Source organism: Hypanus sabinus, chromosome X2 (genome assembly GCF_030144855.1).
Source record: "Hypanus sabinus isolate sHypSab1 chromosome X2, sHypSab1.hap1, whole genome shotgun sequence".
Taxonomy (NCBI): domain Eukaryota; kingdom Metazoa; phylum Chordata; class Chondrichthyes; order Myliobatiformes; family Dasyatidae; genus Hypanus; species Hypanus sabinus.
The window spans coordinates 20405647-20423270 of NC_082739.1; the positions used below are offsets into that span (position 1 = coordinate 20405647).

Sequence of the window (17624 nt, forward strand, 5' to 3'; positions counted from 1 at the left end):
TGTTTTTGTGCTGTTAACTCTATGACTAAACACAACAAAGAAGTGAGGCAATGTGGCATCAACTTCATGGACAACTTACAGATTACAGAGAAGGAGGTGTTTTCTGTTGCAGATGAGAGTAGATAATCTTCAGAGCCTGACAAGGTGTTCCCTTGAACCCTGACACTTCGGCAGGTGCAAAAATTGCCACGGACCTAGCACAGATATTTATATCATCCTTAGTGACAGGTGATGTGCCAGAGAATTGGAGGATGACCAATGTTGTTTCACTGTTTAAGAAAAGCTCAAAAAATAAACAGGGAATGTATAGGCCGGTGAGACTGTTATCAGTAGTGGGAAAGTTATTGGAAGGTATTCCAAGGAACGAGATATGTGAACACTTGGATAGACATGGACTGATTCGGGATAGTCAGCGTGGCTTCATGCCTGGTAGGGCATGTCCAGCCAATCTTGTAGAATTTTTTGAGGAAGTTACCAGGACAGTTAAACAAGGTGAGACAGTGTATATTGTCTACACAGACTTTAGCAAGGCATTTGACAAGGCTCCGCATGGGAAACGAGCCAAGAAGGTTCAGCAGCTCTGAATTCAAGATGAGGTAGTAAATCAAATTTGACATTTTCTTTGTGGGAGAAGCCAGAAAGTGGTAGTAGAGGGTTGCCTTTCTGACTGGAGGTTTGTGACTAGTGGTGTGCCACAGGGATTGGTGCTGGGTCTGTTGTTTAGCATCATTTTGTTTGTCATATACATTAATGATCTGGATGATGGGGTAGTAAATTGGATTAGTAAGTATGCAGATGATACTAAGATAGGTGGTGTTGTGGATAATGAAGTAGGTTTTCAAAGCTTGCAGAGAGATTTAGGTCAGTTAGAAGAGATGGCTGAAAGATGGCAGATGGAGTTTAATGCTGATAAGTGTGAGGTGCTACATTTTGGTAGGACTAATCAAAATAGGACATACATGGTAAATGGTAGGGCATTAAGGACTGCAGTAGAACAGAGTGATCTAGGAATAATGGTGTATGGTTACCTGAGGTAGAATCTCATGTGGATAGGGTGGTGAAGAAAGCTTTTGATATGCTGGCCTTTATAAATCAGAGCATTGAGTATGGGAGTTGAGATGTAATGTTAAAATTGGACAAGGCATTGGTGAGGCCAAATTTGGAGAATTGTGTACAGTTCTGGTCACTGAATTATAGGAAAGATGTCAACTAAATAGAGAGAGTACAGAAGAGATTTACTAGAATGTTACCTGGGTTTCAGCACCTAACTTACAGAGAAAGGTTAAACAAGTTAGGTCTTTATTCTTTGGAGCATAGAAGGTTCAGGGGGGACTTGATAGAGGTATTTAAAATTATGGGGGGTTAGATAGAGTTGACGTGGATAGGCTTTTTCCATTGAGAGTAAGGGAGATTCAAACAAGAGGACATGAGTTGAGAGTTAAGGGGCAAAAGGTTAAGAGTAACACGAGGTGGAATTTCTTTACTCAGAGAGTAGTAGCTGCGTGGAATGAGCTTCCAGTAGAAGTGGTCGAGGCAGGTTTGATATTGTCATTTAAAAAAAATTGGATAGGTATATGGACAGGAAAGGAATGGAGGGTTATGGGCTGAGTGCAGGTCGGTGGGACTAGGTGAGAGTAAGCGTTCGGCACGGACCAGAAGGGCCGAGATGGCCTGTTTCTGTGCTGTAATTGTGATATGGTTATATATGTTATATGGTTATATATGGTGCGAGGTTTTGCACTTCAGTAGGACCAACTGTGAACAGTAGGGCACAGAGGAGTGTGGTAGAACAGAGGGATCTGGGAATACAGCTACATAATTCATTGAAAGTGGTGTCACAGGTAGATAGAGTCATAAAGAAAGCTTTTGGCACACTGGTCTTCTTAAATCAAAGTATGGAGTATAGGAGAAGGGATGTTATGTTGAAGTTGTGCACAACGTTGGTGAGGCCTAATGTGGAGTATTGTGTGCAGTTTTGGTCACCTACCTACAGGAAAGATGTAAATAAGGTTGAGAGAATACAGAGAAAGTTTACAAGGATGCTGCCAGGACTGGAGGACCTGATTTATAAGGAAGAAATGAATAGGAGAGAACTTTATTCCTTGGAACATAGGAGATTGAGGGGTTACCCATAGCCCTAGGATTAAGGGTGAAAGGAGAAAAGTTTAAGGGGAACATAGGGGCAACTTCTTCACTCTGAGGGCGGTCAGAGTGTGGAATGAGCTGACAGCGCAACTGGTCCATGTGAGCTCGAATTCAACATTTAAGAGAAGTTTAGATAGGTAAATGGGTATGGAGGGCTCCGGACCAAGTGCAGGTTGATGGGACTAGGCAACTTAGATGGTTCAGCATGAACTAGATGGGCCAAATAGCCTGTTTCTGTGCTGTACTTTTCTATGACTCTATGACTAAAAATCACCCAGTCATAGATAATTAAAGAGCTTGATTTATTGTTGAATATTAAAGGGATTAGGGGATGTGGGCCTTGTGGAGTTGCAAAGGAAGTGGGTCGAGTGCTGGTTGTGTTGGGTTCACAGGGGTAGGAAATGTTTGAATTCTGTAGTATCTTTCATGAATGGAAGGTATTGACAAGTGCTTTAAAACCAATGGAAGTTGAATTGGAATTGTTTTATTACTTGTCAGTGACATACTGCTGTTTGCATACTGTTCAAAAAGATCAAATCATTCCACAGTTAATTGAGGTATACAAGTTAAATCAGTGACAATGAAGAATAAAGTGTAATAGCTACAGAGAAAGGGCAGTGAAGGTAAACAATAATGAGGTAGATTGTGAATTCAAAAGTCTATCTATTCTACTGGTTATAGATAGAAATATGAATGTTACCAACATCTAGCTTATGATGTTCAGGGGATGGATGAGAAAAGCTATTATTGGTGGAGCCATGCAATTAGTGGGGAGTTTTATGCCTTTGGGTTTAGTTGCTTTGGTGTCATTCGGAGCCTTGATGAAGATCTTCCTGAGGCTGTAAACTGAACAGAAGTTGTTTGTACAGGCAACAGAAGTATGGTGTTGGTGACACACTGGAGAGCAATATTGCATAAAGTGTAAATTCTCAAGGAAAGATGTTCTAGTGCTGAAATTTGGAGAGGAGTTTGAGGACATCCCACTCCAATTTAGAATCTACCTTCAGTACCTCAGGTAGAAATCAGAATCACTATAAATATGAAATAGCTGCTCAGTGGCCACTTCATTAAGTACACTTGTACTCCTGTTAATCCAAATATCTAATCAGCTAATCACATAGCAGCAACTCAATGCATGCAGACATATCTAAGAGGTTTGTTTGGTTGTTGCTCAGACCAAATATCAGAATGGGGAAGAAAAATAATCTAAATGACTTTGACCATGGAATGATTATGGGTGACAGATGGGGTAGTTTGAGCATCTCAGAAACTGCAGTTCTTTGGGATTTTTACACACAATAGTCTCTGGAGTTTACAGAGAATGGTGTGAGAAACAAAAGACATCCAGTGAGCAGCAATACTGTAGGTGAAAACACCTTTTTAATGAGAGAGATCAGAGGAGAATGGCCAGACTGGTTCAAGCTGAGAGGAAGGTGACGGTAACTCAAATAACCATGCATTACAACAGTGGTGTACAGAAGAGCATCTCTGAATGTACAACATGTCAAAACTTGAAGTGGATGGGCTACAGCAGCACAAACGTTGAGCATACACTCAGTGGCACTTTATTAGGAAGTCTCTATCTCAGTTTGTAACTTTGGACTCAATTTGCCATCACTGCTTCAGAAGCTAATACTCTATGTTAAACTCAGCTGGAGGATATTCTTCAATATGATTATTTACATTCAGCCTTACCAAATGTGGTTATCCAATGGCCCACCTTTACTGTGGAACAAAGTACAAAGTAAAATTTATAATCAAAGTATATTTATGTTACCTTACACTATTTTGCAAATTATTTTTCCATATTTACAGGGAAAAAAAGAAAATTTTAAGAAAAAGCTATACATAAATAGACAAGGACAGACTTACAATCAATGTGCAAATTACAAATTGTGCAAATTAAAATAATACTGAGAACATGAGTTGTAAAGAGTTCTTGAAAATGAGTGTAGTTCGTAGAATCAGTTTGGAGCTGATTCAGGAGTCTGATGGTTGTAGAGTATTAACTTTCCTTGAACCTGGTGATGTGAGACCTATGGCTTCTTTTTGTACCTTCTGCCTGACGGTAGTAGTGGGAAGTGAGCATGTCTGGGTGGAAGACTGGACTGCATTAAATTGTCGTCTTGGCCTTATCCCCTTTAGTGCATTAGTAGCGACATTGTTAAACACAAGGAATAAACAAAATAAAACCTGGCCCACCCTGTTGCTCTCATAAATCATAAGCTGGCTGCCTGCCTGCCTCTTTCTGGGACACTGAGAGATGAATTAATTTCACCAGATAACCACAGGTTGATCAATATTGGTAAAGTTAGACTGCATTCATTAGCATCCCAGATGCTAAAAAACCATAAGACCATAATACATAGGAACAGAATTAGACCTTTCAACCCATCAACTCTGCTCTGCTATTCCATCATGACAAATTTATTTTCCCTCTCAACCTCATTCCCTTGTCTTCTCCCTGTAACATTTGACACCCTTACTAATCAAGAACCTATTAACCTTTGGTTCAAAAAGCCAATGACTTTGGTTTCAATGAGATCCCCCTTTTAAATTCCAGCAAATACTGGCCCAGAGCCCATACCCTCCTCATATGAATCCTCTGGATCCTCTCTAACTCCAACACATCTTTTCTTAGTTAAGGGGACCAAAACTCCTCACAATACGGGGCAACACGGTGGCGTAGTGGTTAGTATAGTTCCAGTGATGCAGGTTCAATTCCTGCTATTGGTCATTGTAAACTGTCCCATGGTTAAGCTAGGGTTAAATCAGATGTTGTTGGACAGTACAGTTTGAAGGGCCAGAAGGGCCTGTTCTGTGCTGTATCTCAATAAATAAATAAATAAATAAAGACTGAACCACAGTGCTCTCAGGATAATGCAAAACCACTGATTCATTGGTCTGCAATTTCAAAAGTTAAATTATCAAATTTTAATTTAATTTCAAGATTCAAGATTGTTTAATGTCATTTCCTGTATAAAAATAGCTGGCCAGTGCTGTTGTGTCATCAGTACTGGACTTCGAGGCAAGTGGTCCCAAGTTCAAATCTGGCCAACTCCTTGCACACTAAGCATGCATGTTGGGTTGAGAGTCAAGTTAGCAACTCGGCCTCGTAAAAAAACAATCAAAATTCTATGGAAACGGCAAAAATCTGTATATCTGTCCTTACTGGCAGGTAGGCTGGTGTCAGTGATGCGTTGGGCAGTTTTGACCACCCATTGTAGAGCCTCCCTCTTTCCTGCCATTGACTCACAATCATGCTTTATGTCATATCACAATTGATGATGAAATGTCGGCATAACAGGAAGTTGACCGACATTGACATTGAAGTACTGCTACTCACCTCCTTGCCTTTGTGTGGAATTATTAACTCATTTTTTGCTTTTTCAGTTACCATCTCAGGACTGCAATACAATGTAAGTGTAGCACTGTCAGCTTCCATGAATAACTCAACCATTGGGACTTGGAAAAAAACTGCCCTAAATTGCACAGGAATCTTAACAGAGACGAGTGTAAGTTTGGTGGAGCAATGGACTTCAAGTAGTGAAAACAACAGTAATGTTGAGTTCAGGTATTGTTTAATTTCATCTTCATATAGAAGGTTCTTGCGAGTTGCTTCCCCACTACATGCATTGAATCACTGAGTGATCCTGATCAGTAGCTGGCTTATGCAGTGCCTGTACACTCAGTGGCCACTTTATTAGGTACACCAGCTCGTTAATACAAATATCTAATCAGACAATTATGTGGCAGCAACTCAATACTGAAAGGCATGCAAACATGGTCAAGAGGTTCAATTGTTTTGACCAAACACCAGAATGGAGAAAAAATGGGATCCAAGTGACTATGACCATGGAATGATTGTTGGTCCCAGAAGGGGTGTTTTGAATATCTGAGAAAATCTCAGGAGAGTGGTGTGAAAGACAAAAAAAATTCTGTCAGTGGCAATTTTGTGGGCAAAAATGCCTTGTTAATGATAGAAGTCAGAGGAGAATGGCCAGACTGGTTCAAGCTGACAGGAAGGCGACAGTAACTCAAATAACTACACGTTGCAACAGTAGCGTGCAGAAGAACATCTCTGAAAGCAAAACACATTGAACCTTGAAGTGGATGGGCTACATCAGCAGAAGACCACACGGTGTTGCACTCCTGTACTTAATAATGTGCCCACTGAGTGTATAATCCATAAATATCAAAGAATAATATCTATGCAGCAGGGACAGATGTTGTTCTGTGAACTGAAAGGTTTACACATTCTTTTCTGCAACTTAAAGCACTGCAATGATTGGTACACAGCATTAACAATCAGAAGTCAGGTAGAAATTGGATATTGAATAAGAAAATCAACTATCAACCATTTGATTGGCTCTGCTGTAAGACAATATGTAGCCAGGCCACAAATGGAAGAAAACTGGATCTTGTCCTACAAACCTTTGCACTGACTAGGAACTTCTTCCTCCCCTTTCTAAAGTACCTCACAGTTAACTTTTTGTCTTTTAGAAATCATTGTTCTGTCTGCAGTGTAACCATACAAATATAATCTTGAGTAACATATACAAAAGCTGGAGGAAAATATTAGATCAAGCAGTATCTACTGTGCTGGAAAGAAATAAACAGTCATTGTTTCAGGCCAAGACCCTTCAGTTTTGAATATATTATCTCAATCTGGTCATTGACAATAAATTATATTGATAGATGTACCTACTGGGCATTTTTAGAATCAATTAAAAGCCTAAAATATCATTACAGGTCCCTGCTAGATATCTATCCATGGAAGCATTTTAAACATACTAGTCTACTGTGTGAAACGTACTGAATTGTTTCATAAGTAATTATGACAAAGGACTTGTAACATTCATGTGTTTCCATCTCTGTCTAGGGCATACATCACGATGGGCAATGTTACATATCTCAAGACAATAATTCTTCAATGTAAGATTTATTTTATTCAATAAAAATGGATGGCTATTGTATGATAAAGAACTCTGTTGCTTTGCTTTAACTGCTCTTGCTTCTTATTTTTAAGAGGTAAATATTTAAAAAAATACCATTCCTTTCCATTGTCCCATCCTCTACTAAACTCAGGCAGTCCTTCTCTTTCTGTCACTCATCACGTGGTTCAAAGGAACAAAAGTTCTTCTTGGATGAAGCAGACAATGGAACGCTTTAGATGAGATGGACACCAGTCATCTTAAAAGGAGAAAAAATGACCTGAACTTCTCCATTTTGTCTTTATTCAAGGAGCCCACATATGGTGTTCAGTTTGACAATCTTCACGTGAACTACCTCAGTTAACATACTGGAGGATATTGGGGTCTGTGTTTCTTTTTGCTGAGATTCTCCATAGCAACTTGGTCTTTTAATCATTATTCCACCAGGAAGAAATGACTGTTCATGGACCTGTGCCTCAACAGCAGCAACAAAAGCACATATTTAACATAAGCTATACAAACCAGAAAGTACACAATTAAAACAAAAGGAAAAAATGTCCATTTTAATGCTTAGTGTTTATAGTGTTGCTGAACTGCAGTGATGGAAGCTTTTGCCAGTAGGATCAAGAACCAAATGGTTTAAGTTATATAACTGTTTTAAAAGCTGGTGGTGTTGGTCTTCAGGCTTCTGGACCTCCTGCCTGATGGTATCTGCGTGAAAGATAGCCTGGATGGTGGGGATCTTTGTTGATGGGTGATGCCTTCTTGAAGTTATGTCTCTTGTCGTTTCCTTCGATGGTGGGAGTATGACATGACTTGCTAAAGGCAATGCTGGATTTGACATGTATTCAAATTAAAATTGTTTATGTAATAAATATCATGTCTCATACAGTTTCCAGCAGCATGACTATTGTGATCTATACAACCTCCAATCCAATGACTACACGCGGTAAGGTTACAGAAAATGCAGGGAGCGTCAAGACACTGCTTGGATTTTCTGTATTTTTCTGCTCCTTGTTACAGTCCATGAAGTGCTGTCATTAACAATATGAAATGATTCTTTTCAAAATAAGGTATAATTTATTGTAACTGATTAATCTGCAGGATTTGGTAGGAAATCAGACAAGACAGACTCACAGAATCTTGCAGAGAGCATGTGCTCTCCAGGGAGGCAGCTCCCAAAACTTATGTTTCTTTAAATCTTCTTCCAATCAAAAGTTAAAGCAATTCAAAGGTAAAGGTGCTTTTACTGTCATATGCACATGTATATGCATGTGCAGTAGAATCACAGGAACCCAGCAACAAATTCTCAACATTCACGAAATTTAATTATGCATTAAATATACAAAAATTACACAGGAAGGACACGACTAAAGCAAACAAAAAAATGTGGTCAGTATTGGCATGCTGAGGGAGTTGTTCGGACTGTGCAGCTTGATTCAAGAACTGAACGGTTGAATTGAAGTAGCTGTTCTTGTATCGAAGGTTTAGGGTCTCCAGCTTTTGTCCGTCTGCCGAATGTTAGCTGTATAAGAGGCATTTGGTTCTGAAACTAACACACACAACCCCACTAGCCTCCACGTCCAACACATAATTTATGTAATTTCTGCCATCTCCAACAGGATTCCACTACCAAGCACATTTTTCACTTCCCATAGGGATCACTCCCTGCATGACTCCCTTATCCACTCATCCCTCCTCACTGATATCCCTCCTGGCACTTACCCTTGCAAGCAGAACAAGTGTTACACCTGTCCCTACACCTCCTCCCTCACTACCATTCAGGGCTCCAAGCTTTCCTTCCAGGTGAGGCAACACTTCACCTATGAGTCTGTTGGGGTTATGTGCTGTGTCTGGTGTTCTTGTTGTGGCCTTTTGTATATTGACAAGACCCAATGTAAATTGGGAGACTGCTTTGGGAGAGCATCTATGTTCCATCCGCCAGAAAAAGCGGAATCTCATGGGAGCCACCCATTTTAATTCCACTTCCCATTCCCATTTAGATTTGTCTATCTATGGCCTCCTCTACTGTCGTGATGAGGCCTCACTCAGGTTGGAGGAGAAACACCTTATATTCCATCAGGGTACCCTCCAACCTGATGTCATGAACATCAATTTCTCAAACTTCCAGTAATTGCCCCCAATTCTCCTTCACCATTCCCATTTCCCTCTCTCACCTTATCCCCTTACCTGCCCATCAGCTCCCTCTGGTTCTCCTCTTCCTTTGATTTCTTCCATGGCCTAGGTTCTCCATCAGACTCCCCCTTCTCCAACCCTGTATCTCTTTCACCAATCAACTTCCCAGCTCTTTACTTCATTACTCCCAGTTTCATCTCCTCCCCCCATCTTCTTATTCTGACTCCCTCTCTTTCTTTCCAGTTCTGTAGAAGGGCCTCAGCCAGAAACATCAACTGTTCGTTCACTTCCGTAGATGCATATAAATTAAATCAATAATTGGGACGAGCTGAATGGGCACCGTGATTTACACAAACTGATTGGGCCAAAGGGCCTGTATCCATACTGCATTGTTTTACGACTCTATTATACTGTGAGTTCATTTTAACATTCATAAAGAAAAGATAATTATTGTCAGATGAAGAACATCACCATTATTTTTATCTGAATAGCCTTTAATTTTCTTGTCTCTGTTATTCTTAAGGGAGAAATAAATGATCAATTTACTGCATTCCTCACTAAAGAACTAGGCAGTCATTCTCTGTCCTTTACTGTCCCACATCCCATGAGACTGTGGAACACAAGTACATTTTGGCTCAACATATGATGATGTATTTCATTTATTATATCTAATTTGGTATTTGTAGATATGGTGGCCTAATATCACGAAGTGAATATTCAGTTTCTTATCATAGGGACACCAACAGTCTTCACCATGTCATATTATGTAGTTGTGGAAGTATTGATCTGTTCCAGCCACTGTCACTAGTGATTAAAACAAAGCACTCGCTTACTATGACAGAAGCAGCATGTTTGTTCATGCACTGTCAACAGAGTCCAGAGCAGGTTCACATGAATGATTCCAGGAGTGAAAGGGTTAATGTATGAAGATCGTTTGATAGCACTGGGTCTGTACTCATCGAGTGGCCCAATTCTGCTCCTATGTCTTATGCACTTAACACCTGCAGAATGAGAACCAGGCTGACAAATCACTTTAACAGACAGGGAACTGAGGGGCTCCAATGTTGAAATTATTATTGTGTTTATATACAGTATATTGTGCCAGGTAAAGGTCATATTATTTGAAAAGTATTTAAAGTAAAAATAATTATGTAATAAATTGTTGTCTTTACACAGCTTCCAGCATCATGACTACTATGAACAATGAAGCCACCACTCCAAAGACCACACATGGTAAGGTCACAGAAAGTACTTGTAGCTTCAAGCCACTACTTGGATATTTTGTATGTTTCTGTTCCAAGGCGTGCTATTAATAACAATATGAAATGATTCTTCTCAAAATACCAATTCCAAAAGCATTAATTCTAACCATAAACAAGAGAAAATCTGCACACAAGCGACACACACAAAATGATGGAGGAACTCAGCAGGCCAGGCAGCATCTATGGAAAAAAAATTGGTATTTGTAGATTTGGTATTTGTAGATATGGTGGCCTTATATCATGAAGTGAATATTCAGTTTCTTATCATAGGGGCACCAACAGTCTTCACCATGTCATATTATGTAGTTGTGGAAGTATTGATCTGTTCCAGCCACTGTCACTAGTGATTAAAACAAAGCACTCGCTTACTATGACAGAAGCAGCATGTTTGTTCATGCACTGTCAACAGAGTCCAGAGCAGGTTCACATGAATGATTCCAGGAGTGAAAGGGTTAATGTATGAAGATCGTTTGATAGCACTGGGTCTGTACTCATCGAGTGGCCCAATTCTGCTCCTATGTCTTATGCACTTAACACCTGCAGAATGAGAACCAGGCTGACAAATCACTTTAACAGACAGGGAACTGAGGGGCTCCAATGTTGAAATTATTATTGTGTTTATATACAGTATATTGTGCCAGGTAAAGGTCATATTATTTGAAAAGTATTTAAAGTAAAAATAATTATGTAATAAATTGTTGTCTTTACACAGCTTCCAGCATCATGACTACTATGAACAATGAAGCCACCACTCCAAAGACCACACATGGTAAGGTCACAGAAAGTACTTGTAGCTTCAAGCCACTACTTGGATATTTTGTATGTTTCTGTTCCAAGGCGTGCTATTAATAACAATATGAAATGATTCTTCTCAAAATACCAATTCCAAAAGCATTAATTCTAACCATAAACAAGAGAAAATCTGCACACAAGCGACACACACAAAATGATGGAGGAACTCAGCAGGCCAGGCAGCATCTATGGAAAAAAAATTGGTATTTGTAGATTTGGTATTTGTAGATATGGTGGCCTTATATCATGAAGTGAATATTCAGTTTCTTATCATAGGGGCACCAACAGTCTTCACCATGTCATATTATGTAGTTGTGGAAGTATTGATCTGTTCCAGCCACTGTCACTAGTGATTAAAACAAAGCACTCGCTTACTATGACAGAAGCAGCATGTTTGTTCATGCACTGTCAACAGAGTCCAGAGCAGGTTCACATGAATGATTCCAGGAGTGAAAGGGTTAATGTATGAAGATCGTTTGATAGCACTGGGTCTGTACTCATCGAGTGGCCCAATTCTGCTCCTATGTCTTATGCACTTAACACCTGCAGAATGAGAACCAGGCTGACAAATCACTTTAACAGACAGGGAACTGAGGGGCTCCAATGTTGAAATTATTATTGTGTTTATATACAGTATATTGTGCCAGGTAAAGGTCATATTATTTGAAAAGTATTTAAAGTAAAAATAATTATGTAATAAATTGTTGTCTTTACACAGCTTCCAGCATCATGACTACCATGAACAATGAAGCCACCACTCCAAAGACCACACATGGTAAGGTCACAGAAAGTACTTGTAGCTTCAAGCCACTACTTGGATATTTTCCCCTCCCCTCCTTTCTGCTTTTCGCAGGGATCATTCCCTACGTGACTCCCTTGTCCACTCGTCCCCCCCATCCCTTCCCACCGATCTCCCTCCTGGCACTTATCCTTGTAAACGGAACAAGTGCTACACCTGCCCTTACACTTCCTCCCTCAACACCATTCAGGGCCCCAGACAGTCCTTCCAGGTGAGGCGACTCTTCACTTGTGAGTCGGCTGGTGTGGTATACTGTGTCCGGTGCTCCCGGTGTGGCCTTTTATATATTGGTGAGACCTGACACAGACTGGGAGACCGTTTCGCTGAACACCTACGCTCGGTCCGCCAGAAAAAGCAGGATCTCCCAGTGGCCACGCATTTTAATTCCACGTCCCATTCCCATTCTGATATGTCTATCCATGGCCTCCTCTATTGTCAAAATGAATCCAAACTCAGGTTGGAGGAACAACACCTTGTATACTGGCTGGGTAGCCTCCAAACTGATGGCATGAACATTGACTTCTCTAACTTCCGTTAATGCCCCTCCTCTCCTTCTTACCCCATCCCTAACATATTTAGTTGTTTGCCTGTTCTCCATCTCCCTCTGGTGCTCCTCCCCCCTCCTTTCTTTCTCCTGAGGCCTCCCGTCCCATGATCCTTTCCCTTCTCCAGCTCTGTATCACTTTCGCCAATCACCTTTCCAGCTCTTAGCTTCATCCCACCCCCTCCGGTCTTCGATCATTTCGCATTTCCCCCACCCCCACCACTTTCAAATCTCTTGCTATCTTTCCTTTTGTTTAGTCCTGACGAAGGGTCTCGGCCTGAAACGTTGACAGCGCTCCTCCCTATAGATGCTGCCTGGCCTGCTGTGTTCTACCAGCATTTTGTGTATGTTGTTACTTGGATATTTTGTATGTTTCTGTTCCAAGGTGTGCTATTAATAACAATATGAAATGATTTTTCTCAAAATACCAATTCCAAAAGCATTAATTCTAACCATAAACAAGAGAAAATCTGCACACAAGCAACACACACAAAATGCTGGAGGAACTCAGCAGGCCAGGCGGCATCTATGGAAAAGAAGTACAGTCAATGTTTAGAGCCGAGACCATTCAGCAGGGCTGGAGAAACAAGCTGAGAAGTTGATTTAAAAGGTGGGGGAAGGGAGAGAGAGAAACACCAGGTGACAGGTGAAACTGGGATGTGGAGGGATTAAGTAAAGAGTGGGGATGTTGATTGGTGAAAAGGGGCTGGGGGGGGGAGTCTGATAGAATACTAACGATAAGGTTAACATAATTTGTCTTCACTGTATCAGGCTTGAGGCAGTAAAACTGGGAATTGTACTTTGTTGGAACTTGTATTTCCTTAGATAAAGCAATAATTTTCACAATTATCCCACTGTCAAATACTTCACTCAGCTGCTCACTCTGAGTTCCATTCTGAACCAAGTTAAACACATTCTGTATTCTGCATTTCTCTCCCTGATGAGCTTTGTAGCAGGATGCATAGTGGTTTTACAGGAAGTATAAACCCCACGGATTTTCAAATATTCTTAAGTATTCGATTAGTGATTGTCATCAATTTGGTAAGCATTTATACTTAATTACTCCATTTATTGTGATTTCTTTGGCACTTCTCTGCTGGGAGCCTAAATGATTGCAAATATAACCATATAACCATATAACAATCACAGCACGGAAACAGGCCATCTTGGCCCTCCTAGTCCGTGCCGAACCCTTAATCTCACCTAGTCCCACCTACCCGCACTCAGCCCATAACCCTCCACTCCTTTCCTGTCCATATACCTATCCAATTTTACCTTAAATGACACAACTGAACTGGCCTCTACTACTTCTACAGGAAGCTCATTCCACACAGCTATCACTCTTTGAGTAAAGAAATACCCCCTCGTGTTTCCCTTAAACTTCAGCCCCCTAACTCTCAAATCATGTCCTCTCGTTTGAATCTCCCCTACTCTCAATGGAAACAGCCTGTTCACGTCAATTCTATCTATCCCTCTCAAAATTTTAAATACCTCTATCAAATCCTTGTACAACTTTAGCAAATGGAATATTCAATCTCTTCCAGACCGGGGCTGTGGATCTATTGGTCGATTCCAGCTGCTGTCATATGGGTTCACTAGACCAATAAGGCTTGCAGATTTTCTTATTGCTCCCTAAATATTCACTTTATTTCGTACAATGTCTGTCAAAACACCAAAACATACAGTGAAATGTGTTGTTTGTATCAAATACCAAAACAGTCCAAGAACTGAGGGCATCCTGCAAATGTCACCATGCTTGCAGTGCCAACAAAGAATACCTTCAACTTACTACCCATACTAACACAGGCCTTTTGAACATGGGAGAAAACCGGAGCACACATGTGGTGATGGGGAGAATGTGCAATCTCCCTACAGATAGCGGCAGGAATTGATCCGTGATCATTGCCGCTGTAAGGCTACAGAAGATGCAGAAGGAGGTCTTTCAGCCCATCAGTTTCATTCTGGCACAACAGACCCATTCCACACTTGCAGAATTAAAATGTGACTAACAAATCAATGGATGTGTTCACTTTAACAGTCGGAGAATTGAGAAGTTTATCATCATATTTATATACTGTATATTGTGCTTAGTAAAAGGCAAAGCTATATTGGCAAAGCAAAGCAAAGCAAAGCAAAGGCAAAGGCAAAGGCAAAGCAAATTTAAAATGATTACATAATAAATGTGGTTTCTTCACACAGGTAATAACAACACAACCTCTTCTATGATCAACAATACGACAACACAGATTTCCACCTCAGCTGCAAAGAAATCCACGCCTCAAAATGCTGCAGGAATGGTTATCGGATTTAAGCCACTGTATGCATGTACCTGTATGCTTCTGCTCCTTGTAACAGCCCCAGAGCTGCTGTCACAAAGGGTACAAAATGCTGACCTCCAGTAGTCATGGTTTAAAAGCTATTTGTAACAACAATTGTCCTTTCACTCTATCGTATCAAACTTAAGGGACCAAAATCGGGAAATACAAGTTAACAGAACATGCGTTTCCGTTTAATAAACTATCCTTCTGTTAGATATCATATCCTACTTCTCAATGTCTAAGGTTCCACTCAGAACCAAGTACAAACACATTCAGTAGATTGCATCCTTCTCGTATATCAGACGTCCTTGAATTTGTCAATATGGATCTACTTTAGGTTTTTCCTTAATATTCATTCATTCATTCATTCAATCAGTGAATTTGATCAAATTGTTGTATTTAGACAATTCAGTTATTCTATTTTCTTTGTCTTTTCTGTGTCAAGAAGCCTATCTTTAATATCTTCAGTGTGAAGGTGAAAGCAGATTAGCCTTTTGTATATCTGATTAGATGCAAAATGTTTATCATCCCCAGTTTCTGGAACATGAGCTTGCTTGGCCGACAAATCCTTTGAAGTTGCAGATCTCAAGTGACAACAATTAATCCAATAGAAATCTCAACATTGTACTTCTAACATTAAAAAAAATCTGTATTGCTGATTCTATTTCATTCAGAAAATTAGTGCTAAAACTGGAGTAACAATTCAATAATTTAAACTCCATTGAGTTATTTTATAACTGCTAAGAACATCCTAAACTATATTCTTATTGGAGTTTATCTGTAATTAAGTACATATTAATTACAGCCAATTCCTGACCTAATGACAACAAAGCTCAAAGTTCAAAGTAAACTTAATACCAAAGTATGTAAACTATATATAACCTTGAGATTCATCGCAATGAAATTCATGAAATACATCAATGATTCTGCAAAACTCAGGATTAAAAATCAAGGAATCTAAATGTTACTTCCAGACAAAAAAAAAACATATTTAATTGTTGATGTGCCTCTAGAAGAATCCCACCAGCTGATTGTCAAGTTCAAGTTTAATTATCCTTCAACCATACACAAATGCATCTATATGAAACTGCATTCCTCTGGGACCAAGGTGCAAAATATACACAGCACAAGGCACTTACAGCACAGATAAAATAGCAAGTAAAATACAGTCAAGCAGAAAAAATATAGCCTAAGTCCCTGAATAACATGTCCTGTAAATTGATAGTGCTATCAGCAAGAAAAAGCCATTCTTGACAACCCATAGATGAACATATACACACATGCATATATGGAAGGCTAATGAGAAAAATTTTGCTTCACATGAGTGTGCTGCAATACAAATCTCAAATAAGTCAGCAGTTGACCTCCAGAGAATATTAATCTCTGGTGTGGTTTGTTTTATCCGTAGTGTTGTAAGCATAGAAATAATATTATCATACAAGTTTGTCTGCTTGCAAATTCAGCTGAAAAGGGAATTTGGTTCAACCATTTCGAAAGATCATTTGCTAAACTTGGACATGGAACTACCACTCTATAATCTATATGTTTGTTGGTTTTTCAAAATTGCCCATTTTGGTTTTAGTTTTGTTCCTGTTCTTTAGTGAAATAATAACTTGGTTGATGTTTATTAATGCAACATATTGCACAATTTTAGGCAAACCTAGCATGATACCGAAGGCAGAAATCGTTTGAAACAGAGACCATATTATGATGATTTGCAGATACAGGGTTGCCTGTATAGGTTATCTTGTCCTTCAATAGAAAGCCATGGTGGATAACTACTATAAAACATATATTAAACATTTTGTAAATGAAATTAAGTGATTTACAAGTAATTGTTGAATTCATTAATAATAAAAAATAAACTTGATTGTGTTTCATGTGAAATTTGCCAATATGTGGCTTATTAAGAAACATTGAGATGTGAAAATAGGGTAATTTTTCCATTTTTGAACACACAACAAAATCATTGTTGAAAAACACCTTGTCAATTCAACAGAGTGTACCAGCATGTCTGCAGGTAACTGAATGTATTGTAGACACCGTGGAATAGGGGCATTAAAGATTCTGTTGGTTAATTCTGTGGGCTTTTTCTCCAAGCAAACAGTCAAAACCATCTCACAGAACACCTTATCATCAGATATAACCCACAAGCACCAAAACCTCACTTGGCTGGTGGTGGGAGGGCTAGTGAAGAGAAAGCTTAACCTGTGAATTTAGAAAAGGCAGAGGGAGCATAACGTCTTCTTGACAAGGAAAGAACTATGTATGGTCTAGCCATTCTTTTCAAGAATACATCTCAATGAAAGAACTGGTTGAAAAGAAATGGCTTTACATAATCAGGAATTGATGAATTTGACATTTGGGAATTAATACCTCTCATAAATACCAGACAGTTTTACCGTATTTTCCTTCAACCTTTCAATGATATTGGAAGACTCACTCATTAACCTAAACCACACAAGGTGCTGAGCAACACTCCAGTCTCATACTCAGTAATTTATATTGGGCAGTGATTTACACTGTGGGTGGAAGCAATTTTACATCAGCAGTAACTAAAGGAGCACTGCATTTAATTAAAGTTTGAGTAATAGAGGTCACTGAAGAGTTCTGCTCCATCTGTTAGACACACGTTAGTTAGAATAGGCTGTCACACAAGGTAAAAGACAGTGAAATTATTGATGACAATCGGGC

The 17624-nt window shown here is 39.6% G+C and overlaps 1 protein-coding gene across 1 annotated transcript; it reads left to right on the top strand.

The window, feature by feature from the left end:
- Positions 1-5704: 5704 nt before the first annotated feature.
- LOC132385301 (integumentary mucin C.1-like) lies at positions 5705-15083 on the top strand. The gene is made up of 6 exons (XM_059957322.1): positions 5705-5719; positions 7028-7080; positions 10392-10448; positions 11190-11246; positions 11988-12044; positions 14812-15083. Exons 2-6 carry the CDS (start codon positions 7041-7043, stop codon positions 15012-15014), a joined length of 414 nt encoding a protein of 137 aa, XP_059813305.1. The 5' UTR covers positions 5705-5719; positions 7028-7040; the 3' UTR covers positions 15015-15083.
- Positions 15084-17624: the final 2541 nt, after the last annotated feature.

Coding starts and splice junctions, on each gene's coding strand:
- LOC132385301 (XM_059957322.1), top strand. CDS start 7,041: ATGGGCAATGTTACATATCTCAAGACAATAATTCTTCAAT. Junction 7,081..10,391: donor CAAGACAATAATTCTTCAAT/GTAAGATTTATT, acceptor GTCTTTACACAG/CTTCCAGCATCATGACTACT. Junction 12,045..14,811: donor CACTCCAAAGACCACACATG/GTAAGGTCACAG, acceptor TTCTTCACACAG/GTAATAACAACACAACCTCT.